Source organism: Ochotona curzoniae, unplaced genomic scaffold (assembly GCF_017591425.1).
Source record: "Ochotona curzoniae isolate NIBS_2020 unplaced genomic scaffold, NIBS_Ocur_1.0 scaffold_3890, whole genome shotgun sequence".
In the NCBI taxonomy this organism is placed as follows: Eukaryota; Metazoa; Chordata; class Mammalia; order Lagomorpha; family Ochotonidae; genus Ochotona; species Ochotona curzoniae.
Genome location: NW_024467115.1, coordinates 26098679 through 26125985, shown reverse-complemented (window position 1 = coordinate 26125985; position 27307 = coordinate 26098679). Strand labels below are relative to the sequence as shown.

Below are 27307 nucleotides of genomic sequence, written 5' to 3'. Positions count from 1 at the left end.
GAAACTGTAACTGGATGTTAAAGAATACTAATATACTGCATTAGGAAGTGTAGTTATACCGACTCACCTTAGAAGTGAAAGAGCATATTGCTCTAGATTCAGCTCCAATATAGCCCAAACTCTTTGAAGAGTATCTGCAACAATGGTATTTTCTCTTGTATCTACAAGCAGTAATGAAAAGAACAATATTAAAATCAACCGCTGTGTGGAAGGTCATCTTGTCTACAGTGCTTGTTTTACCAATGCAGAAGCTGAAACTCACAAATAAGGTGCTGTGTAAAGTCACAGGCTATACCAGCACACTTACAATATTAGCCAAGTTTGCAATATATCAGTGATGTGTGAAACAGAGCAGTGTGCCCCAAACCAAGACTTCTCATCATAGTGTCTTAATCTGTATTTAAACATCATAAAGTGTTCTTTGATCTAATTTAAGGTATATAGAGAAAACATGTGTCACACCAGAAATTCCTGATGGAAGTTAATCCATTGATTTTTCTTTCTTTTTTTTTTTAATTATTGTTTCATTTTATGACACCGTTTCATAGGTTCTGGGATTCCCCCAATCCCTCCCCAAGCCCTCTGCCCATGTTGAATTCCTCCATATTGTTGCAGTAGTACAGTTCATAACCAGTCATGATTCTTTCATTGTGGGCATGCACCATGCAGAATACAGCATCTTACTGTCCAGATAAATTCTAACAGTTTCATTGGGAGACCATCCTTGGTCTGAAAGTAGAGCTGGCAGAATAGCATCCCCTCCAATGAAAGGCCACTACACAACTTCAATAACAGGAAGAAACATGGAAATTTACAACATCATGAAGTTAATTAACATGGTAGTGAGTGACCAATAAGTCAGAAAATGCAAGTTCTCTGATGTAGATCAGAAGCAGTCTGACTCATATCGATTGTTGATTCATTGGTTACTTCACAATATCTTATTACATGAGATACAGGCTGTTTGAGGTTCAAATAATGTTACTGTTTTGGATTGACATCAAAAAATTGTAAAACCTAATATACTTGTAAGGCCCTATGCTACTCGGAAATGGGGAGGGAGAGCAGAGAAATCTTACATCACCCTAGAAGGTGTGAGGAAGATGGGAAGCATAACCTATCAGGATCATAACTGGTAACTCATAGACAACAGACTCAAATCAGCATTAGACAATAGCAAAACTACAAAGGCATATGGGGGGAATCAGGAGCAATCCCAACAACCTCTTAACAGGAGGTCATATGCACAGAGCAGGGGGGACCCCAGAGTGGAGCAGGCAGACAGGAGGAGGCTTGTATCCCAACCCTGAAGACTCCTAGATCCTCACCATAGATATGCATGCCAAAGGCCATAGTGATAATAAAATGTAAAAATGATCTCACCCTTAAAAGTCACTTGTAAAGCTATAGCAGTGTAACATTCTTAACCAGTGGTTTGAAGAAAGGTATAAAGCAAAGTTTTACTAAATTTTCTTTGCAGCAATATTGATACACTCAGACATCTCATTTACATTTTAATTTATTGACATTTTAATTTAAAAATTTTAGATATAAATATAAGACATTATACTTGCCTTTCTAAGCCTGCTTACACGCTGGGTGTATTATGGGCATACTGTGTGTTTATTTGGATATATATGCACATGTGCACGGCAGTGGGATCGCTGAGCATGTGACAAGCTTGGCTTTTCTACACCCTATCAGCAGTGTGTAAGCAATTTCCTTCTCCATGTCCTCACCAGCTCACCAGCAAGTGACCTTTGTCCTTTGGGTTTTACATACCTGAGGCGACGTTTTGTCATCTTGGTTTACATTTCCTTCACAGTTGCAGATGTTGAGCCTTTATTGTATATTTACTGTCTGTATTTTTTCTTCTAGGATTGTCCGTTGAGGTACCGCACCCGTTGATTAACTGGATTGGTCTGTTATGGGTGTTGTGCTTTTAAAGTTTTGATACATTCTGTGTATTAATCTTTTGTCAAAGAAGTAGTTCACAGATTTTGCCATGCTTCTGAATGCCCCTTCACTCTGTTGATTATTTCTTGTTCATGCAGAAACGTCTTACTTTGATGTAATTGCAATTGTTTAGTTTTGCTTTTATTGTCTGTGTTGTGGGGTGTCTTTTCAAAGAAATAGTCCCTGCAGCACTGTTTCCAAATGTTTCACTTACATTTTCTTCCAGAAACTTCAGTTTTGGGATTTAAATTTAGAACCTTGACCCACTTACAGTTGATTTTTGTATATGGTGAAAGGTATGAGTCAAATTTCATTCTTCTAACCTGTTCATGCAGTTTTGTCAACATCATTTGCTGAAGATATAATCTTACTCTAATGTGTGCTCTTATCACATTCAGTTGGTTGTGCATATATGGATTAATTTCTGGGCTCTCTGTACTTTTCATTGATCTTTGTGTTGGTTTTTATGCCAGTACCATGCCGTTATAATGACTGTAGCTTTGTAGTGTGGTTTGTGTGTAAGCATTATGGTGTCTATGGCTTGATTATTTTTTATCAGAATAACATTAGTTATTCTGGATCTTCTGTGATTAAATATCAATTATAAGATTGTTTTTCTAATTCTGTAAAGAATATTAACAGCATTTTAATAGGGTTTGCATTGAATTTGTACCTTTCTATAAGGAATCTATCCATTTTAATGATGTGATTTTTTTCTGATCCATGATAAGGAATATCTTTTAATTTTTTGTATCTTGATTGTTTTTATAATTAACATATGATAATTTTCACTGTAAAGATATTTCATTCATTTCAATAAATTTATTTCTAAATGTTTGGATTTACTTTTGGTGGCTATTGTGAATGGGATTTTGCTTTCAGTGAGTTCATCATAAAAGGTACTGCTTTTTGTGTATTTATTTTGCAACCTGAAATTTTCTGAATTTTGACCAGTTCTAGCAGCCTTTTGGTGGAATGTTCACATTTTTTCCTGTATATTACCATGTTGCTTGAAAACATTGACAATTTGACTTCCTGTTTCCCAATTTTGAGATGTTTTATTTCTTTCTGTACCCTAATTGTTTTCGCTAAAAGTTCCAATACTTCATTGAAAATCCTTGTATTGTTCAAGATCTGAGGGCAAATATTTTCAGGTTTTTTCTTTACCAGTTGTGATGATGGATATTGATTTGTCATATGTAACATCTATAATGTTGACATATTTTCCTTCTACATCTAACTTATGGAGGACTTTGATCATGAAATGGTATTGATATTTGCAAATCTTGAAAGCTTTGAATTTCTGGGATAAATCCTATCTCTTTTTAATGTGCTTTAGGTTTTGGTTGGCTTGTATGTTGATCAGAATCTTTGCATTGATGTTTAATAAAGTGATATTTTTGTAATTTTCTTTTTATGTCATGTCTTTGATTTGGGAGATCTCAAAGTGATGCTGGCCTCATAAAAAGAGTTTGGCAGAGCTCCATCCTGCTCCATATTTTGGAATAATATTAAAAGTATTGGAGTTAACTCCTCCTTAAAGGTCTTGTAGAATTCAGTATTAAAGTCATCAAGTCCTGGACTTTAACTTAGTGGAAGGCTTTTGATTACTGTTTCAATCTCATTGTTTCTTATGGGTCAGTTTAGCTGGTCTATATATTTTTTATTTAATTTTTATAGGTTATATATATACAGGGATTTATCCATTTCAACAAAGATTTCCAGTTGATGCACGTATATGTTTTCAGAATAGTTAAAAATGATTCTGTGTATGTCAGTGGTGATGTTTGTAATGATATAAAGATCAGGCAACTGTAATACTTTATTATCACAAAATATACAAAATGGTTCTTTTGTTATTGTTGCTTTCCATTTACTTTTCCATTTTTCACAAAAGTATTTTAGCTAATATACATAAACATGATTTAGTAAACAGAGGAACACATTTAAATGCTTAATCCACTTAAGTGTTTGTATTTTGTAGAAGAAGTTTATCACTGTGTACATGCCTGGAATTCTCTATAGAATGCATTCATTCTCTGCTTTGAAATATATTCTAGTAATTTTAAAATATTGTTTTAGCTGTATCTGAACTGATGCCTTAATCCGCTAGGCACTGGACCGAGATCAGTTCTTTGTCTTAAAGGCGTTCACAAAAGATGGAGAAGAAAACTGCTCTTTTCCTGTTGTCTTTCTTTTTCTTGCTTTCTTCATCTTATTACTGTTTGTTTAATATGTAGAGTATGTAGAGTTACAGTGGGCGGTCTGACTTCCATGCACTGATTTAATCCCTAAATGGTTGCAGCAGCTAAAAATTGAGCCAGGCTAAAGCTAGGAAACTCAGGAGCTCCATCTTGGTTTCCCATGTTGGGCAGCAGGTGTCTAAGCGTTTGGGCCATCATCTGCTGCCCTTCACAGGCACATTGGCATCAAGCTGGATCAGAACTCAAGCTGAGCAGTCAGGACTCAAGTCGACAATATTGCTAGTGCCAATTAATCCACTGTGCCGCAGTGCCAGCAGCTCACTCTTTAACTAATAACTATTAGGTACTTTTCCCGGGCCAGACACTGTACTAAATTCTAAGAAGAAACTTATTCTTGTCATGGTTCTTGATCCTTGAGAATTTCCGTGCTTTTAGAACTAAAGCTTATTATCTGGCACATAAGGTAGAGTGCCTATGAAACCTTTTCATTGGCACATATGATAATTTTTTTTTTACAGACACAGTTTGTTTTATGAATAATAAGAAAGTTGTACCTGGAGTTCTGGCTTTTATAAGTGACCTGAGGTAAGACCCTTTCCACATGGCTTGGATTTTAGTTGCTGCTGCTGCTTCCTCAGCAGAATACTCTTTCTCATTGGCTTGCATGGAGTATTTCACATCCATCCATTCTGCTGGAAAGATGAAAGCAAACTCTGGAATGAAAGGTATATTTAATCCCTTCTCCGAGTATCAATGTCTTCACTCTCTGACTATGAAATTCCACAGTGACAGATGAAACACCACAAACAGCCCTCCAAATCCACTCACACTGTCCCTGCAGAGTCCACCAGTCATGCGTGGGGTCAATGAAACAGGCACGTGAATTTTTTCATCCGCATTTGCCAACACGGTGTGACATGTATTCAAGCAGCAGTTACACTGCAATTGGTGCAACAGTCTAGGGATGGCTTAAAACATACGGGATGATATGAGTATTTGGATGCAAATACCAAGTTGTTTTATAAAACAGACTTGAGTACCCCAGAATGTGGGATCCATAGATCTCCTGCATTCATTTCCCCCATGGATTTGGCAGAGATAAATCTATATTTTTAAACATTGCCCAGTAACATTTTTAGAATGCAAACAGTACAGAAGAGAAGAACATGAAACAATAATATCTGAATGACAAACTATTGTTTTCTAAAGACCATCTAGGCTTTCTTCAAAAAAAAAAATGAAGAGAAATGCTAAAATGGTGGGTAAGTGAAAGGAAGAAAGTGGAATTAGTGAGCAGGGGGATTTTTCACACTTCAGTTACACACACTGATGACTTAGATTCCTGATCGTTAAGGTTAGGAAGAGATTCTGGGCTACCCAGGAGAGCTGTGTGGAGGTGCTGGGAGTAGGGCATCCTCAGAAGATCCCAGCGGTCCCCTGAGCTTCCCTGAGCACAGCTGGACCAGCCGGACCCCTGTGACCAGCCAGACCTCTGTGACCTGCCATCCCAACCAGCTTTACCTGCTCACACAAGCCTCAACAGTTCTTTTCTCCAACTGTTTCTCTTAAATAATTGGGGGAAATTTTGGATCAAATAACTAAAATTGATCAGTACCTAAAGAAACCTCTTCCAAGGAGGAATCAAGTAAATCCACATCAAAGACCAAAGCACGGAATGCAAATTTGAAGTTTATAGGAGGTTTGGATAATTGAGCTTTCTTCATTAAACGCCATAAAGAAAGATGAAAAACCTAAAAAATAATATATTTATATTTTATAATTATGAAAGCATCATTTCTTGACAAAGGAGTATTTAAAACTTGAGATACTTAAATTAAAAAAACAGCTTTTAGGTTGACATGTAATCTAGCGGAAAGACTAAATTCTGAAAGATACCAACATCACCATTTGAGTATTTCTAATTTGCAAAATTTACTCACTATAAGAATTACTGTAATAGGCTGTCCAAAGAGATAGAGGGCAAAATGAAAGATACAATCTTTGTAAGTGAAATAGCATCTTTCATACTATTTCTAGCATTCTATATTTCAAATGTTACAAAATGAAAGAAAATATGTTTGAAATTTACATGGTTTTCACATCCTTGAGGAGTATTTACTTTGTACTAAAAAGCCCTTTTAAATTTATTCAAAGTTTTTACATCAGATGCCATGCAGCTGTGCTAATTCAAAACACAAAATGGAGAATTTTTTTTTTCATCGAAACAGCTCTCTTGGTTATAAGTATTGCAGGAGCAAAAATCCCTTGCATATTATCTCATGAAAGTCCATGTGTGGTAAAATCTTGGCAGCAGGCATGTGACAACCCGTTGACCAAACAGCACTGATTCTCTTTCCACCTGCTTCAACGGCGTAACCTGGCACGAGAGAAATGGATGCTGATCATTGCTATGGCTCCATCCTTGAAGGAGTCCAGCCGGCCACTTGGTGGATTTCAGAGGATGTCTAGGAATGTGCTCCCCATTCACCCCCAACTAGAACTGACACCCCCCAAAAATTTGCTTTCCCTGCGTACATACTACATTATATCAGTCTCATAGCTTAGCCCTTCCTGTGTCATTCCAATCTAGCAGGAATGTTGCCAATTCTCTCGCCATACATGTAAGATCAGTGTGCCCCAGACTATTCCCAAAGGTTAAATCCTCCATGGATAGTTTGCCTATTAGTGCGGTCAGGCTGGGTCTGTTTGTGTGAAACGTATTTTCTGTAATATGGTTGGCATTGCAGGCAGGCACATTTAGGACCCCAAACATGTAAGTGTGGAATTCAGAAGTTGGAAGGAAGATTGCCCTTCATACCCACCGTTTGCAGTGGTCCATTGGCTCTTATGCCCACACGTTGAGGGATTTGCTGGGTTTGCAGGACCTGCTTTTTGGGAGTAGGAGGGAAGAGCTATTTTCCCCTGAGAATACAGTGTGATTTGCAATACTACTAAACTAGGACATAGGCCATTTGATGGCCTTGTAAATTCATATAATAGGGTAGGGAGAAAATTCATATTGATCATCATAAATGATTAGGATTCCTGCCAAACAGCTGGCAAGGAAATTTTGTCTGGAACTTGCTTGGTTATTTCTTGTTGCTTTGACAGTGAATAATAACCAGGGCCTGACACACAGAAAACAACAATGAAGGTCTTATATCCAGCAGGATGGAAAAGCTGTGTCATCTGCCTGACAAGCAACTAGAAGTGACGGTTGGAGAGATGTAAGACCAGGTGGTAGAAAATGGGGCTGCTAAACACTTATGGCCTCTGGGTGGCAGTGGAAACTAGGTTTCTTGCAACATGGTGATTTATTTATTTGACTTTAGAGCTTTGATCAGCTGTCATCTTGAACTGATGACAGAATCTACTTTTCCTGGAAAGGGTGTGTCATGATTAGATAAATATGGCACACATTTTTGTATAATTTTCATGTCCTAGGGAAACAGTTTTCAAGTGGTGATGATTTACTCCACACTTCGCACCCCCTACTAAGCTTGCTAGATACAATACAGGAATTTGTAAGGACAAATATAAATTTAAAATGAGAAGCTAAAGTCTCCCCCTGGAAAACAAGAGACTGGCACCACATTCTTTAGAAACTTGAAAATTGCTAAGCTCTTCTTAAAAAAATATGTAAAGCTTTTTAAAAGATATATAAGCCCTTTTCCTGTTTTACATCCTAGAAATGTATCAAGGAAAATAGTTTCTTGGAGAAGGTAGGGAGATAAGGTTAAAACTCCCTCTTGATACAAAGGAAGAAGTTCATTTTTCTTACACAGAAACTTTGTTAACCAATAGATGCTCATCCTTAATCACATGCCAACTTAGAAAGAACTATATGTGGCAAACGGTGCTATTAAACTTTTGTTAGACATGAAGACTGGTTGTTTATCTTGAGAGTATGTGTGGACTGGGTTACAATTCCTTGACTATGGAAAGGGATAAAATTTCTTTTTGGCGGGGAGGGGGGGTATCAAATGTCTGTCTTTGTAATCTCTTAGGTAAGTGTGTCACATTCAACTTAATGTTCCTGCAAGTAATGTTCTTCTTTTTTTCCTCTATTATCTTTGTGCAGAATTGTCTAGGTTGGAAAATGATTTCCTTTCAAAATTGAATCTTTAATAATACTCAACTTTCAGTTACATTTGAGTAACATAAAATTAATTTTGAGTATAATTTTTTTCAGAAAAGGTATGGCAGAAAAATGGCAAACATTGCTTGTTTTACATGAAAATTGTATTTTAAATGGATACACTACATTTTTGTTTACTAAGTCTGGTAATGCTAACTCTCTCTGTATAATATATATATCACATTGGAGACATCTGCTAATGTTCAAAGATGTATCCAGTTCACAACTGGATGCTTCTGGCATCCAGAGAGTGGAGACAGCAGTGTTGCTACATACCTTCTATTGCAGGAGGCAGTCCCAAGACAGAATTTTCTGGTGTCAAATGACAATGTGGTAAAATAAAAAAAATCCACATCTACACCCACCTACTGCTATTGTAGCCGGAGTGGGTAGAGCTACAGCCGCTACCTCTGTGTCAGCCTCTGTGCTTCACTCAAGATTGTGTGTGGAGTCAGAAGGCTACGTGGCCCTAGCAGAGGCACTCATTACAAGTGTGATGAAAGCAACCATCCAGTGGGGGAAAGCCTTGGTGGGAAGCACCCAGGTTTCCCTGTGATCCTGCAGTGGGGAGTCCTTCAGCTTTTTCAGTGGCCCAATTTTTGGAATCCCTCCAGCTCACTGCAATAACAATCACATCCACTGATGCATTTCCTCTGCCCCCCATTTTTTTTCACTCCATTCTCTCATTTCATTTTGAAATCACTCCCCAAATAAGATGTCTTCATCCAAGATATTTTCTCTGGGGCAGGTTGGGGAGGTCATCTGAAATAAGCTAAGCTATTTCAAATGCTAAGTTTCTCCTAGGCGTACCATAACCAGGGGGTTAAGCACTTACCCGGAAGTGTTGTGCTGTGAGCTCTTTGTTGTGGAGGGGGATGGGGTAGTGAGCAGCTTGCAGCTCCCTCAGGGCTACTGGAAGTTTAAGCCTGTCTTTGAAACTTGAAATCACATTCCCCACAGCTTTCAGAATTGTTAGAGCTTGTTCAGTAAAGCGGTAGCTCTCCTGGGACAACAGAGCACAACGGTAATATTTTGTGTTAGCAGTAGAATGAAACTTACAAAAATGAAAATTTCCATGCAAATTGCCAAATGGTTGATTCAAAGATTATTTATGATTTTTTTTCCCTTAAAAACAAAACACTGTTTTGTGATAGATACAGGGTCAGAAAGCTAGAGGGGTTGGGCTGGGGCTGTGCCCCAGACCTGGAAACTCAATGTATTTCTCTCACTTGGATGGCAGGAGTGCAATCACCTGAGACCACAATGCTGCCTTCCAGGGGCTGCATTAGCAGGACGCTGGAGCTGGGAGATGCGGCTGAATGTTTAATTCAGATAGTTCAGTTTAGGCTGTGGGGTCATAAATGTTGGTCCCAATGCCCATCCCTCAAGAGCTTGGGTGAGCAAAGTGTTTTACTAAATGCTTGCCCTCTGAGATACAGAACAAGGAATGCAATTGCTATTCATGTGTGAACGGACAACAGAATCACACTCATGCTGGACATCAGGGACAATTTCCCTACAGTGTTCCTGCCAGTACACAGTTTTGAGGACCCCTAGAGATGAGCTGACAAAAGCCACAAGCTTTTTGAGTGCTGGTGTCAGAAAGGAGTTCAGGAAAAGAGCGATGAGGATCAGAGAAACAGAAGGATGAACCAGCAAGGACTGCTATTGCATTCCAAAAGAGAACATCAACGCAAGGAGGAGGCGGATTCCAGCAAGCAAATGATTTTAAAGGTACAAGACGACCCTGGGGTGTTTGAAAATTCATTTGGTGGGAAAGTTGAGGAGTTGCTTGGAGCAGACTGAGGAGGTGAAGCTGGAGGAACTCTTTGCAAATCTGGCTTTGTCTCTTCCCCAGGGATGCCATGGTGCGTGTAATCAATGCCCTGTGTTTCCCTGTAGAAACATTGAAGAATGGTCCAACAAGAGTACCTGAGCAGCACAGACATACACCGGAGTAAGGTGTTGATGAGAACAGAGGCAGTCAATTTACCATGGCCTCTGCAATGGATTGCCCTCTTCTAACTTCAAGTCTAGTGGTATTTCACCTCTAGGTAAAATCATGACCAAAAATGCCTTATGGTCATGTAGCTACACTGAGCATGACAAAGTATGGGTCTAACGGAGCTCAAGTCTATCTTTTCTTCTCCAGTGATTTCTCTTTGCTTCTTTGTTGGGATCAAAGAGCAATGGAGCCCATACCTTTACTAGAGTGTTATCTCAAGGGAAATCAGAGCTCATTGAGGAAGCAAGAAAACACCCGTAGTGCTACATCACATTCAACTGGATTATGCGTACCATCTAAAGTGCATTTTTTTTAAAAAAAGACAAGAATTTAAAGAAAGCAAAAATAATAAACAATCAAGAAAACATAGGACATACGCTTGTAAGGTGGGTTTGTGGGCTTCTTTCTGTGCCCGTTAAGCAGGTAGGAAAAAGAGATGGTGAGAAATGACACAGCCTGGAGAAGAGGCTGTCATTCACAACCACTGCTCAGACAAGTTAAGGGTGCCTGCGAGGATCATGTCTGGCCTTGAGGACATAGCATCCTGGAGCTGGTGGTAAGCCACATGGTTGCTACATGATCTGCCAGGTGGCTTGCAGAACCTGCCAATACAAACACCACTTGGGTTGGGTTTATTCTGTTTTAGTTTTTTTGTTTGCTTTTTTCCAGATAACGGTGAAAGTAAATAAGCTCCCACCTGCTTGTGGGCAGATAGATGGAACGTAAAAACAAAACTCCAGAGAAGATTCTGGCCCCACTTATGTTACCACTTTCCGAGCCAATCAGAACCTTGGAGCACCAGAAACCAAGGGGAGACCCAGGAGAGAGGCGAGAGATGAAGGAGACACAGCAGAAGCTCTCATGGGGAACATTGGACTCTGTGAATTCCAGATACTTAGAGCACAAATTAAGGAGTGAATGAAGAGAAACAGATCCAAACTTTGGAAGGCATTTAAAAGGGTCATGCAGATCCTTTGTACTTCAAAATACCAAGGAAATTATAGGCTCTGCCTGAGATATTAACTGATATAAAAGAAGACCAAAACACTGCAAATGAAAAAAAAAAAGTTGCTTATGTCCCTACAGTGTTTACACTATTGTTTAAATATGTTGCACTTCAACATTTCCTGCTGAATATACTGTCCAGTTGTGAAGGCTAAAAAATCAGAGAAGAGTGAGTTAAGTTTAAAAAAAGATGGAAACTGGGTTTAAAATCTATGAAAAGAAAATACAAAAAGTGTTGCAGTTTCTAACATATTTACCGGCTCAAAGTTGGGCATCACCACATCTTCATCCCCAACAACAAACGTCACCATGCCGCAGATGTGTATGGAATGGCCCACTGGGGAGTATGCAGTGAAGAGGAGCATGTGTCTCCTACAGAGAAGGAAAGAGCAAAGGTGTCCTTTACTGTCATGGCCCTGGTACATGTCATGGCCCTGGTACATGCCATGTTAGAACACAGCCCAAGGTTAGTGAAGAGCTGTCACACAGGTAATGTACAGATCCTTGAATTTCATCCTTAAATAAGCTTACAAGATCAACAAATATATATTTTACTGATTTCATACCGTAATAAATAGGCCATTTTATAACCTTGCACATGCTGGAGATAGCTCCCACAGGCTGTGGTCTCGCTGTGGAATGGCATAGTATTTTTCTCAAAAGACATCATTTATAATGCATTCATTGGATCTCTCCTACTGGATTACAGCATCGAGACAGGGGTATCCACTTCTCCTGTTACTAAGTGTGCATAATGTGTCCAAAACACACATGTTGATGTATGCATGCCTGTTGAGAACTGGGTCTTAAGAGGCAGAAGGGGATTTAGAAAGATTCTTCGTGAAGCCCATGTCCTTTGCTGTCAATGGATAAGCATCCTTGCAAGGCAACTTGACTGCCAGAGGAGATGGTCCAGCTGCTCACAACGAGGACTGCTGTGAGAAACACTGGCATTTTACAATTCACTACTTCCCAGAGATATTGGATGTAATGTATTAGTTTACCATTTGATTGTCCTGCTTGAGTTTTGTTTTTTGCAGAAAAGTCATATTTATTGACCATACAGAATTATCATGACTAAACTTGGGGGGGAGCATTGATAATTATTTCATGTGGGATAGGACATATTATTTTCATTTTTTGTTAACAAAATCAAGAAAGTATTTCCATTTGCACAGTTTCTTTTAAATGAAAGCTCCAGGGTGTTTAGCCAGCTTCAACTTAATTAAATAATGTCCTACACAAACAAACCACAGCCAGAACTGGAGACTGTATGGTCAGGAGCTTGGTTTCTAAGTTGGGGTTTTAATGAAGCTGAGATCTTTGTGAGAAGATATAATATTCGTGGACAAACAAAAGGATACTTCAATAACTAATTTCAGCAACTGCTGAAGTTAAGCAAATTTAAATACAGTTCCTTATTAACAACATTTCCAGAGGTCTTGACTAAAATGAATTTTGAACTCCATAAACTATATTTCTCAATTTATTTCTTCGTGGAGTTATTCTCAAGATCATACTGACAGACCTGTGCATGGAAAATCACTATGGAAAACAATGTCTCAGTGTCCAATTTTTTTTTACTTTTATATTAGTGAACATTTTACAAACTTTCTGAAAATTCTTAGTGTGGGAAAAATGAAGTCACTCCATACCCAATAGGCAGACGTATCATGGCAGCCTTGGTGGCGTAGGTATGGATCTTCAGGACAAGTGTGCGTGGCTTCAAAGATTTCCAAGAAAATGTTTCACCAATTAGAAGTCCAGGTTCTACAGGAGGACTGTCTTTGGTTAAGGCTTAAACAAAATACATATACAAAAAAAAATTACTGCAGTTTGGTTGTGAAATACACTTAAATCTTCATTCCTACTGTGACTTATTCAGTAACAACACAAATAATAACACTAACAACAATAAAGTGCGAGTTAGAGATATGTTAAAAGTGAGCATGAACACTAAAAATTACTTCAGGTATGTAATTGCTGCAATAATATTTAAGCACATTTCAGATCATTCTCTTGGTTCTATTTGCCTTCTCACAATCATTCCCTTGGGTAAGAGAAACCAGGAATGAGCAAATTAGGAAAAAGAGAGAAAAAAAAAAGATGTGTCTTCAGAGTAGTATCAGCACTCTTTTTATCTCTATGGTAGTAATCACAATATCTGTAAAGGCACGTTTTAAAATTACTCATTTATCTTTGTTTATTTAACAAGGGGAGAGAGTGTGAGGGAGAAAGAGTGACAGAATTTCCTTTCTCTTGGCGTCACTGATGCGGTGATTGGGTCCAGGTACTCTGATGCATGGTCAGATGACACCTTGCCAAACACCCACCACTAAATACACAATTTAAAGAAGGAGAACACATTGCATTGAGAGCAGAAATGGTTTCTTTACAATAAATGTGAAGACAAAGCATCGCCTTCATTTGTCCTAATGTGTATCTTTGTTTCTCTGAGCTTTTGACTTCCTGAAAAAATTGAAAAACACAAAACTTACTATATTATTTTTCTTCTAAGATGAACGAAGGATATGGAATGTTTTCTCAGTAGTAACTGAGCACCAAGAACATACTGCCCTGTTTCCAGCAACACCTGAGCTGAGGGGCAGTGTCATGGCTTTGGAGCTGCTGGTTGTGTAGACACATTAAACTTGGGTCACCAACTTTTGGAGTGTTTACTAAGCACCAAGTATGCATCAGCCACCCAGTGTAGCCCCAGGTACTATTTGGAACATATAGGACTTCTTGGTGAAAAAACCCTTCCTCTCAAGACTGATTAAATACTATTAAGCATTCAGCAAATATTTAGTGAAGCTCTGCAGGGCCAGGTACTTCAATTTCAGTTACATAATTCCAAAGGACAGATAAAGGAATTAAAGCACGGTGTGTGTGTCTGTGTGTCTGTGTGTATGCAAAGGTTGAGATGACAGATCACTGAGATGAGGCAGCCATGGGTAACAATTTGAGTCTGGAACGTAGGAGGCCATATTAGTTAATTTTATGGTACTACAGTCACATGTCTGATGCTGGGTACTTCCCAAACAATGAATTTTACTTTTCTCAGTGTTGTAGAGGACCAACAATGCATTCCTAAGATCCCAGTGAGGGCCTCCATCTGCCTATGTCACATCATGGTACAGAAGGTCCATGGGAATGGATCATGTGCAGAGTAGGTTGATTACACAGGCAAGAAAGGGGCATCTCTAACAACCCACTCTTCAGCAAGCCAACCTGTTGAAGGGCAGCACCCCTAGTGTGCTAATTACCCCTCAACAGGCTCCTCTGCTTAAAGATTCTACCACCTCAGTATCACTGCCCTGGGATCCAAGCTCCTAGCACTTGAACCTTTGAGGGATAAGTCACATACAAAGTAGAAGGAGCGGAGGGCAAGACTGGCCAGTGTCACCAAATCAGAGAAGAAAGACTACAAGGTATTCAACAGATTTTGAAAGAATCAGGAATGGTGACAGGTGTAGGTATAAAGAGAGGAGCAAATGATTGCAATTGAGAGTGTGAGTGGCAAGCATGGACAGAGTCCTCAGTCTTGGTGGGGAGTAACTGAGGTGGTCTCCCTGATGTCCCTGCATGCCTGGAGAAGCTCCAAAGGGGAGGAAGTTCCATAGTTTAAACATCTTAAGGCATGTTTCCTTGCCTGACATTGCCTAGGCATCAAGACTTTCATTTTCTCCACTCTCTTACCTCCAGGTTCTCCCCAGCGCACTAATGCTGAGAAACCAACAAGTAGTTCAATGGGTTTAAGACTATCCACATACAGATAGTAGGACATGCGTTCTTCTGAAAACTGAAAGAAATTAGACCAAGCATCACACACTGCTCAATTAATACTGATTGTTTCCAACTTACAGTAACAATAATGTAATGTGATAGCTAACATTTTAAAGAAAATTACCATCTTCAACACCGTAAAAAGTAGCTATACATTTCACAAAAGGAACAAACTATCTTGGGTTCACTCCCTAAATGGTTTCAGTGGCCATGGCTGGGCTGATCTGAAGCCAGGAGCCAGGAGATTTCTTCTGGGTGTGCCACCTGTGCACAGGGTTGTAAAGCGGCATAAACTGCTTTCCCAGGCCATAAGCAAGAAGCTAGATGGAAAGTGGAGCAGCTGGGATACAAACCAGTGCTGATAGGGGATGGCACACATGAGGTGAAGGATTAGCCATGTTGCAGTGTGCTGGCTCTATGCTTGGCTTTCTTAAGAGATTTATTTATTTTTATGTGGAAGGCAGCACTCCCCAAAGAGAAGAAGAGACAAATACAGATGTTCTGTTAGCTGATTGACTACCCAAATGGTCACAATGGATGCATGTCAGCTGATCCAAAGCCAGGAGCCTGGAACCTCTTCCAGGTTCCCCACATGGGCACAGGAATCAGAAGAACTGAGCCATCCTCTGTTACTTTCCCAAGGCTATTAAGAAGAGAGCTGGATCTGAAGTAGACCAGCCGAAAGGACACAGAGAGGTCCCACAAGGGATGCTGGCACTGCAGGAGGAGGATTAGCTTGTTATGCCACTGTGTTGGCACATAAACTTGACTTTTTATTTAACTTTCTTGTGCTCCCCTCATCAACATATACAAGGGAAATTCCACATAAGTTTGTAGTATATTCACATGTTAAAATGTTCTACCAGAGTACATGTAATATAACCTCTCTTTCATTTCCACCAATTCAGAAACACATTTTCTGCTTATTTATGTACTATATTGTGTATTTTTTAAATTTGAAGATTCAACAAAGTTCTGAATAAAAAAAATCTTTAAGCGGTAGCAGAAAAACATTACATATAATATTTCAACACATCCTTGTGGATAATATGAACATACTTAATTATGAGTGAAAAAAACCTGAAACAGAGAAAGCAGAGAAAAAAAATAGAAATTTATCAATGGCACAGAGCTTGGAACAAGCAAAACTGAGATCAAAAGTAGGGATATTGATCTGACTGTAAGGATGGCTCTTGACTGCTATTGCTAGTACTGCCTCTAAAGTTCTCAGAACTTTAACTAGTTTTGTCTAATGGCAGATGATAAATGTGTTAAGTTGTTGCTATACTTTACAAAAGACTCCCATATTATTTTACTGTATTACTAGCATCATCTGTTAATATTTGAAAACTAAACTTCATGTGTGATATAGGAATGCAATACTGTGAAGAAGGAAATCTTGTTATTTAATCAGCTACAACAAAATTGCTAGCGATGTTTGAGGTGCTGTAACTGTATTTAAAATTGTTGCCTCCTACAGGGTTTCCAGTAGTTGTGCTCTGATGCTTGAATTCATCTGTTGCCTTTCAGCTGAAACATGTGGGTATGCAGGTGGTGGTTGTGAGTGTTTTCTAGCTGAGAATATAAAGGGGATCTGGATTTGCCCACCCAAAATGCACCTCTGAGGAGGTTCTTCCCTGGGTTCATATGTTATCATCTTTAAAGACAGAAATGGAGAAGTGGTCCATGTAGAGACTGTGCTGCTGCTATCACAAGACAACTTGGAAAGGGCCCTGCATCTGGCTTTATCATGTAGTGGGAAAAAGCTACTATCTGCTATGCCAACATCCCAAATGGGCTCCAGTTCAAGTCCTGGCTGCTCTGCATCTGACCCTGCTCCCTGCATTGTGCTTGGGAAAATAGTGGAAGATAGCTCAAGTTTTCGGCTCCTGCATTCATGTAGGAGATCCAGAAGAAGCTCCTGGCTCCTGGCTTTGGATTGGCTTGGCTCGGGCCATTACAGCAATGTGGGGAGTGAACCAATGGATTCAGAAGTTCCTTTTCTTTCTCCATATTGCCTCCCTCCTTTGCAACTCTTTCAAATGAATAAATAATAAATCAGTCTTGAGAAAAGAAAGATTCCTCCCCCATATTCACATTGATCTTTGGAACATGGCAAGGCTGAATCTTGGGCTGCATGTCCCCAACTCAGTTGGCAGCACCAAATATTATGAGCAGGAATGCTTGGCATCACACCAATGCTTCCTTCCAGGTTATATAAAATGCCATTGATTTGGATTTCCAGTGCCCATCAACAGAAAGTTATCATTTTCTCAAATGCTTTAGGAAATACAGGGGAATAGAGAAACAAGATGGCTGATAGTGGAAGGTTGATGTAGCAGAGTGTACAGAAAGCTTAGGCGCGGGGTTCAGAGGAGCAAAGAGCTGAAGGGAGAGAATTGCTGGGCAAAGCGACTGAGGAGCCTGTTGGAGGGAAGCAAGTGCCACACAGGTGAGGAGGAGATGCTGAAAACAGGAGGAATCTCAGTGGCCAGCCCAGGAGCGTGAATACAGACTGAAACCAGGGATACAGAAAAAGCCTGGTGAGTTTTGAACCAGTATAGGGAGACCTCCGGCGGGAATCTCTGTGCTCCCCAAGGAGACGGTGGGAAGCAGAAGAGCCTGTAAGACAAAACACTGCTGAAGAAAGGCAAACCTGGGGGGACACAGGCACCTGAGTGGGCTCCCCCACCCCTGACCAGGAGGGTAGCCACTAGGGAGGAAGCAGCAGGGGAGTGGACCATTTTAAACAGGAACACAGGGAGTGAGATCTGAGTCCGCCCACACCTGAAGAATCTGTATCCTGAGGCCCTGGAGAGGCACCGGGATCACATGAGAGGGAAACACAGAATCCCTGGAGCACAACGTGTGGACTCAGTCATGGGAAAGAGAGGGCCCTGATCGAGCAACTGCCACTGTTGGCACACGTTCCGTCACTGCTGCTGGCCCCAGAACAGTCAGCTAACTGGACCCGCATGGGTCTTCAAACACCATCTGCCACCTTGAGAAGGCAGGTCAGGGAAAAAATTCTCTCCAAGTCCCCCAAGCAGGGGCACAGCAGATGTCCCTGTGCTGTACCAGCTTCCCCGACCTCAGGTAAGCCACCAGAAAACCGCAACAAAGCACTAGTTACTGAAGGCCCACTGGGGTACACATTTTGAAAGCTCTGACATCCGAAAGACTATGGGAAAGAGAAAAACAGAAGAGGAGATAGCTCATCCATCTTAGAGCTGCAGGGATGAAGACATTGAGGAGTGCCCAGACAGGGAATTAAAAAAAAAATCATAAAACTCTTCAGAGACAATGAAAATGGTGGCAAGAACTCAAAGAATTCAAAGATTATATCTCCACAGAGATAGATGCAATGTAAAACAGGTACAAACTGAAATGCCTGGGCTATAGAACAAAATACAAAGCCTAAATGCTGCAGAAGTGGAGGATATCAGAATTGGAGGATATCCAATCTGAGAACACACAATCACTCAAACATTTGAAAGAATACCTGAATAAAGCCAAGAAATCTATCCATGACATGCACAGCACTATCAAGAAATACAGGGTAAATACAGATTTACCAACTCACTGACCTTGAATACTTCATTGTAATGTGAGCATTCTCACTTCCTGTTGCTGTAAAACGATGACAGTAAAATACCCTCCCTAGGGCTTGCTCCAAGGAGTTAGTGTAACAAAAAATCAAGTCAAGGCCTGCCATACTTGTGAACAATCACAAATGCCAATGTAGAAATATGCCTAAATAAACTGCAGGATGCACATTATTCTCACAACATCCCCTTGGCTCCATTCTTCCAAATAAACCTTTTACTAAATTCCTAAGTTCAAAAACAGATTCCAGGATGAGGTGGTAGAGTAGTTTACTGCCCTGACCGACACTGAAGACTTGATTCTTAGTCTCAGAGGAAGCAACTAGCTACAAGGTAACTCTTGAGAAATGCTCAAAAGGCTACTTGTGCCTGGGTTTTCAGGAGTCACAGGGCAAGGAGAGTTGCTTCAAAAACTCCCTGCACCTTCCACCATACACACTCTCACAGAGGTCTGAGATTAATGTTATTACAGAGAGAGAGTCCATAAAAAATAGTCTTTCAATAGTGAACAAAAGGGTCCAGTCCTTCCAAAGGTGCAAATGTCAGTTAGGACAGAATGTGTAGGGGGGACACAGAGAAGCAACCAGGTGGTTGGGATGGGCAATAAGTCTACGGGTGAGCACTGACCAGATTCAGTCTGAGATGGAATCCCTTGGGTTAGGCCCGGGGAGGAAGGCCTTAGGAATTCAAGGATATGAGCACCACTCTGTAGGATTCCAGGCTTTAGACCAACAAAAGCAATAAGGATAAAAGGTAACACACTGCAGGAAGAGGGGAGAACTGAGCTAAAAAAAACAAACACTGCAGGAAAAGAAATCCCAAAATCAGACACACTGCTGAAAATGTACTTAGGTTTCAGGAATTATACAACATTCAGTAAATTTTCCTAAGCAAAAACAAATATGATGAACTTCTTTTTGTGACTTCTCTGTTAATTTGTAAAATAAATTTTTCTTGATGTGAATTTAAATAACTTACTACAGCAAAGTTGGCTGAATTATATTTGTGGTTATGAGCTCATTGAATTTTTCTCATTTTCCGGGTAAGGGACTAGTCGAGGGTGAAAACTAATTTTTAAAATATGGGGCCCGGCGCAGTGGCGCAGGTGGTTAAGGTCCTCGCCTTGCACGCCCGGGATCCCATATGGGCGCCGGTTCTATCCCACCAGCCCCGCTTCCCTTCCAGCTCCCTGCCTGTGGCCTGGGAAAGCAGTCGAGGACGGCCCAAAGCTTTGGGACCCTGCACCCGTGTGGGAGACCCGGAAGAGGCTCCTGGCTTCGGATTGGCATAGCATCGACCGTTGCGCTCACTTGGGGAGTGAATCATCGGACGGAAGATCTTCCTCTCTGTCTCTCCTCTCTGTATATCCGCCTTTCCAATGAAAAAATAATAAAAAAATAAATCTTTAAAAAAAAATATGTTACAAGTTTAGGAGTGCTCAAGAAATGCAAAAGTGTTTCCCTCTAGCTTGATTGTACCAAATGTAAGTATAAAAAGGGAAAGAGATTATAACATATATTTACCTTAAATTCTGACTTTTGAAAGTTAAGACAATATGAACTTGGCTTGTGAAAAATATATATATTCCTGCAAAAAATATTTATAATATGTTATTGTCATTATATACAAAGCCTAGTAAAAATGTTACATTACTTGGAATTACATAATTATGGGCAAAACATTTTTTAAAAATAACAGCCATATGAGTTAGTTGCCCTACAGAGCCATGTCAGCAAATAAATTGTCTTTATCTTAATTAACCAATAAGTTTTGATGGAGAATTTGAAAATGGCCTGAGACAGGTTTTATTATTAACGTCTTATGTGTTTAATCAATGCCATCTTTGCTTCTTTTCTAAAACTACTATTTGCTATTTTACGAATGTCAAGATAAATTGATTTAACTTTTTGGAATGATAATTAAGAACTAATAGATTATATAACCACCATATTACTTTCAAGGCAATAAATCTTAATGTGAATCTGTATAAGAATACAGCTGAGGATTTTGCCATTACAATATTGTCAGATGGGTCACGTTGCAGTACTTACTGAAAGCATGCACAGAAATCTTCAAAATCTAGCCATATTTCTTTGGAGACACTAGTATTTATTGTTGCAAGTTCTTCCAGTGATTTTTCCTGCATTGTTACTGTCTGGCTAACCAAATCTCTTTCCAAGTTCAGTCCATTAGTTTGATGGGTGTCACTCAATCCGGGATCTAGTTGTTCATCTGTGCAAAGTAGAAGACAAACACAGAATACCTGTAACTAAATAGCAAGCTAGCAAAATGTTTTTAAAAATGGGGCTTCGAAGTCTATTTACTGAAGTAATAATTTGCTTGCAGGTCTCAAATCTGTGGACGTCCACACAGAAACATGTCATACATGTAAGAGCAGTCCATCACAACTTCTGTGAATGTGAAGGTTCAGCAATTTTGAAAACATTTTGATAAAATTGTACAAATGTCCTTTAGAATTATTATTATTATTTTATTTCATTGCAAAGTCATATATACAGAGAGGAGGAGAGACAGAGAGGAAGATTTTCCATCTGATGAATCACTCCCCAAGCCACCACAATGGCTGGTGCTGAGCCAATCCAAAGCCAGGAGACTGGAGCCTCCTCCAGGTCTCCCACATGGGTTCAGGTTCCGAAGGTTTTGGGTGATCCTCGACTACTTTCCACAAGTAAGGAGCTGGATGGGAAATGAGGCTGCTGGAATTAGAACCAGAGCCCATATAGAATCCTGGCTTGTGAAAGGTGAGGACTTTAGCCGCTAGGCTACTAGGCTGTGCCCTCATTTAGTTTTTGAAGTTAAAAGAGGGATGACCCAGTTCGTGTGCTTAAAATCTGTAATAACCAGACATATTCATGGAGAAGGCATGGATGCTAAAAGGGAAATGCAACTGGAAAGATGCAGTGCAAGAGGTGTGTCAGTAAGCCACTGAGGTTCTCCATTTTACACTAATATGACAAAACCTATTATTTTGTATATAAAATGAACTTTCATGTACACACATGAATGCAATTTTGTAGTTTGGGACTTCAGTCCTTGTCAGATCTGTTTTTAAAAATTGGGAGTTTGTTCCTGATGTACATGTACTTAAATACATGAATACTGCTTATAGATTATAATCAGATCCTTTTAATTTTTACTTTTTACTTTGGGTTTTAGTTTATCAGGATAAATTATTATTACTATTATTAGTAGTATTCCACAGTGTACTACACTCAGCAAACCAAGGAGTGTTCTGGAGAAATATGTATGAGAGCCAGAAAAGAGAACAGAAAAGTTTCAAGAGGCAGACATTCTAGTGTGTTCTATTGCTCATTGAAAAAAAGTCACAAGATTACAAGTTTACCTTTGCCCAGTATAAGCTGTGATGGAACAGTAGCCTGTGGAATAAAACAATCATATTAAGAAGCTGTTTTGAATTTAAGAAGACACTTCAACTGTTAAAGGCACTGAGTTTTTAAGAGAGAGCATTTTGTTTTTATATTGAAGAAATAGATTTATGGAAAATCTCACTAAACCATACGGTAAATTGAGAGCTTGTTTATAACCTTAAAACAAAACAAAAAAACAAAGAAACAAAACAAAATAAAAAAAAAAACTGTGAACCAGATTTAAGCTTGTGACATTGAAACACAGAAGATGTAAATGCACAAAATGATTGATTAATAACAAGTTAAATGAAAACAATGAGGTTTTATTTGGCATAAGGCACTGTGATTAACAGAAGTTAAGGGTATTATGATTTGCTACTGATATGTGGGACTCGGAAAAGCTGCTGTCCGTGACAACTAGTTCTAGAAGTTTCTAACAAGGAAATTATGGTGAATTCACGTGTAACAGCTTTGCTTTCTCTATTATTAGACATTATTAACTTAAGTATCAAAGATAAAATGATAGAAGCTTTTCAGAATTATGTCAGGTAATGTCAGCAATATACTGGACAACATTAGTGGGTGGAGCAGGAAGTGGAGCAGAAATAACCGCAGTAGCAGCAGTTCGAAGCAATCCCACCCATTCCTTAACACCCTGAAACTGACGAGTGGAAATTTGAGGATATATTGAGGTGGTTCAGCATGTAGTGTTCTGTATAAGCAGGGCAATGAAAGTTGCATGAAGTGGAGAAATCAAATGGGAAAACTCTGTGTTAGAGTTCGCAGTTGCTGTTATACAGTGCTGGTAAGCAGGTGCAGAAGGGGACACTTGATCCTGCTAGTGAAAATCAAGAGTGAAATAGGTTGCAGTAGGCATCTCTATACCCCCCCACCCCAGCCAAAAAGAATATCCAATGAAACTGCCAAGCACACCTTAGCAAGATGATATTGGATTTTCAACCTTTTTTTATATCATGATGCATTAAAATAGTAGTATGTTAAACTAGTAACTGTTGCTAAAGGACTATACTACTGTAACAATATGGGTGATAATGTTGGGAGAGGAAAATGGGGAGAGGGCGGGAAAGGGGGAAATCCCTACACCTACAAAACTGTATCATAGCAAACAATAAGAACAATATTGAAACCAGTGTGGCGATTCCTCAAGAAATTAAAAAATAGAACTTGGATGTGATTCATTATTGGTTATATAACAAAAGGCAATGAAATGGGGATGTTGAAGGAAATATTTATACTCTTCTCTTCCTGGCTGTACGATTTGTAATAACTAAGATTGGGAATCAAACGAAGAGTCCCCACAAATAAATGAAATGCCTTATTTCATTTCAATGACCTAGCCATTGAAGCCTTCTGGGGGAGTCAGTCGGTGCATGGAAGCTCTGTGTCTGCCCCTCCTTCTCTCTATAATTCTGTCTTTCGAATAAACAGCATTTTTTTTTTAAAAAAAGAAGGAAGTCAGTTTTTTGGGAACATATTATAATCACCTCCAAAATATAGTAAACATTTTGAAAACTGAATGAAATGTGAGAAGAAAATGAGGAGATCATGGAAGTTGTATGTGTGAAATGCTTTGAATTCACCTGAAGATGTCTTAAGGGCCTGCCACAAGGACAGAATAGTAAAATGGAACAAAAAGGCCCGTGGCTAGTGGCAATTCTTCTAAATTTGTTTTTTATGTAGACTCTTATTTTTGAATATGCTACTATCATATCTATTTTAAAAGTGTTATTCTTGTATACTTGCCATGTTGCAAGGTGTAATGTGATATTAAATATTGATCAGCTAGTGCTGGCAGGGTGGATCTTGATGCATTCATGTCAAAAATATTTAGTGATTTACTGTCAAGTTAAACAGTAAAATCGATAGACTATGATCTTTCAGTTATATTCCCAGATTCACATTTGAAGGGAGGGTTACACAATCAAGTGTCCTTTAAGGCCCACAGTCACATTTTAAAAAAAAAATTTAAAAAAAGCACAGATTGTTTAAAAATTACCTCTTCAACTGAAATTTAGTATCTTCTTCAATTATTAATTATCAATGAAGGCAAGTAGCCATACTGCTATTAGGAAAAGAAATCACTAATTCGGAAAGTTCTTAGAAGTTCATTTATGCTGGTGATTGCTTTGAGATGACAGCACTTAATAGATCAGGTGTGATCATATCTTCCTACCTCCAGAAATTTCTGTGCCCTAGAGCTTGGCAACTCTGTGTACTAGTCCTTCAGCCACGAGTGAGTGAAGTTGTACGTTCTCACAGTGCTAGCCGAGGCAGGCATATTGCCTTTCACAGTATCCTATCAACAGCTCTCACTTGACTAATAGGCAAAAAGGGTGTTTTTGTAGAGTGTTAAAAATTTTACAACATTGTTGAGGGAGGCCACAGTGAGCAGAGTGGAATTTTACAAGTATGATGCTGAGTCGAGGACATTATGGAAGAACTGATACAGTAAGAGTCCACCAAAATTAAGCAAAAATCAAATAAAGCTTATATGATTTATAAATTAATAGTACACATAATTGACAAAGTCAAGAAAAGGCATGGAACTGATTAATACAAAAATCTGAATGACAGGAAAAACAAGCAGAAGAGGCACACAAGAGACCTCTGTAGCAGATTAATATTTCTGAAATTATCGTACATATACATAATAGACTTGTTTTAAAACATGTTTATCTATTTTACTTGAAAATGTTTCCTTATGTTATCTATTTTTTTTCCTTATTAGTTTTCTGTACTTATCTGTTTTGCAGGAAAGACTTGCAAGCTCACGGGAGAGAGATTACCCATCTGCTGGTTCACTGTCCAAAGGCTCACAAACAGGCAGGGTTGGGCTAAGCTGAGCCTTGAAGCCAGGAACTTTATCTACTTGTCTCATAAAGGGATCAGGGACACAAGTCCTCTGCAATCACCTGCTGCTTCTCAGGATGCTTACTGGCAAGAACCTGGACATGGATTGTAACTGGGTTCAATTTCAATCAATCAAATATGGGATTTAAGCAGAACAAGGGGTAGGGTCAACACCATGCCAAATGCCCACTCCAAAGATGCTTATTTTAAGAGCATTCTCTGTGCTTTTCTGACGTGTGCTATGCATTATTTGGCAGGTGTAACATATTTTAAAGTTGAAGAAAAACATCTTGCGAAAGGAAGGATTGGGTCAAAAGTAGGAATCATGCACTTACCTGAGATATAACTTTTGTTACTGGACTCACGTCCAGTTGGCTGGTGGTCATAGTTTCATCACTTTCAGCGACAGATGGTAAACTGCACCCTAGAGACACCCCTTTCTTAATGAGAGATGGTACATAATATCTATGGAAATAAACATGCCTGTTATTTTAACCTTTTGCTCAATGTTATTAACAAATAACTGAAATTTTGCTAGCAATGCAATTACAATTTTCTTTTTGCGTACATTCTTTCATAATAAGAAATCCTTTTCACTTTATGTTTAAGTATTGAATTTCCATAGCCACTACTTAAGTTAATGTTTTGCTGTAAACATTTTTCAAAATACTGTTTTAAACTTTTGGTGGCTGTCTTTGGCTATTGACGATCAATACTTAAGTATTGGACAACTAAAATTGATTTAAGTGTGAGTTACATGTCAGTAAAATATTGTTCAGGGTTGTAGAATTACAAATATTGAACTCTCTGGTTTGTAACTGTGTCATTCCTGCTAGCTACTCAAAGGTTTAGTACTTCCAGTAATTCCTGATCGGACTCCATAGTAGAATTCTAACAGCACAATAGAAATGCATGTTGTAGAATACATATGTATGTATTTATATAAGTATATCTCAAAGATTAGATTCTAAGTGTATAGGCTCCATAAACTCATGTGTTGTTCCAGTTAGTTTTTAGGATTGAGTGTTACACTTAATTCACCTCCAGTTTAAGCTTCTCTAATTTATGTGAAATGGCCACTAGAGGGTAGCACGAACATATTTGTATAGCAACAATTCCATCAAACAAGGCCATGAGCCAAGAAGGGCAATCTTGTGTTGATACAGTGAGTGTTCCAATGACGAAAAATGTATACAGTGGTCACTGTTTTTCTTCTTTTTTTGTTTGTTTTTTTTTTCAAGATTTATTTGCTTTTATTGGAAAGGCAATTACAAAGAGGAGAGACAGAGAAGGAAAGATCTTCATCTTCTTCTGCAGGGTCTCAAGAACTTGTGCCGTCCGCTGCTGCTTTCCCAGGCCAGAAGCAGAGAGCTGCGGTGGAGTGCAGCAGCTAGAACATGAACTGGCACCCGGGTGTGCTGGCGCTTAGAGGTGGCACTACCTCTACCGGGCCTTAAAAGTCACTTTCAAGGACTTGCCAGGAAAAAACACTGATTTATCCTCAGGTTGATTTAAGAACTCTGCTTACTGAGGTGGGGCAAGGGACATGTGACTCAAGGAGGTTTAGATGCTGGTCACATATCCACGTGTAAGACCATGCAAATGAATTCATAACGGATCAAGCAGTAAGTAGATTGCTTGAATCAAATGAAGCTATTATCAGATGGAAGATCTTCTTCTCTGTCTCTTCTCTGAGTTTCCAATAAAAACAAATAAATCTTTTTTAAAAAAAAATCAAGCTACTAAATCATCTGTAGATGCTTATTAGTCTTTCTTTAATCAAATAATAAAATTGAAAAAAAACCGCAAGAGGATCAAATAATGGAGTATCTCAGGAAATTCAGGTTCTAAAACCGAGTCATTTGTGGTCTCTACAGCTATAGGGATTCCTGAAAGGCTGGGTGTAACCGTGTAAGTTACAAGAGAAATTTCCTACTGATTCTTAACCCCAATTCTCGCAACTTACAAAATCTCTGATTCTTATGAAAACCCTAACAGCTGAAAGAGATCAAAAAAGTATTTGGAATGGAAAATCATTATCTTAATAGTTGTGAGGGTAACTTTGAATGTCAGTTAGACCAGATTGAGAAATACCTAGAGAGCTAACAAAATAACCAAAAAATAAAAATCCTTATTTCTGGATGTGTCTGTGCGAGTTCCTTTGAGAAGGCTGGATTGAGAGTTGATTCAGAGAACAGCATATTGAAGATCTCTCTAATTTGGGCAGGTGCAAGTTAACTGACTGGCTGGGAGCCTAGCTAGAACAAGGAAGAAGGCAAGGTGAATTTACTGTTTCCATCCTGGAAACAGGACATCCTTCTTCTTTTGCCCTTGGACTTCAAAACTAC

General features: G+C 39.1%; 1 protein-coding gene across 1 annotated transcript in view; it reads right to left on the bottom strand.

Annotated features, from left to right (window-relative positions):
• ADGB (androglobin) overlaps positions 1-27307 on the bottom strand; it is a 177325-nt gene that overhangs the window by 49882 nt on the left and 100136 nt on the right. The window contains exons 14-24 of the mRNA XM_040965667.1: positions 25295-25424; positions 22064-22097; positions 20751-20931; positions 20223-20286; positions 15008-15110; positions 12964-13105; positions 11566-11680; positions 9134-9301; positions 5776-5911; positions 4715-4852; positions 68-161 (exon numbers count right to left, since the gene is read on the bottom strand). Coding sequence (XP_040821601.1) covers positions 68-161; positions 4715-4852; positions 5776-5911; positions 9134-9301; positions 11566-11680; positions 12964-13105; positions 15008-15110; positions 20223-20286; positions 20751-20931; positions 22064-22097; positions 25295-25424 — 1305 coding nt within the window. The remainder of the gene's footprint in view (positions 1-67; positions 162-4714; positions 4853-5775; positions 5912-9133; positions 9302-11565; positions 11681-12963; positions 13106-15007; positions 15111-20222; positions 20287-20750; positions 20932-22063; positions 22098-25294; positions 25425-27307) is intronic.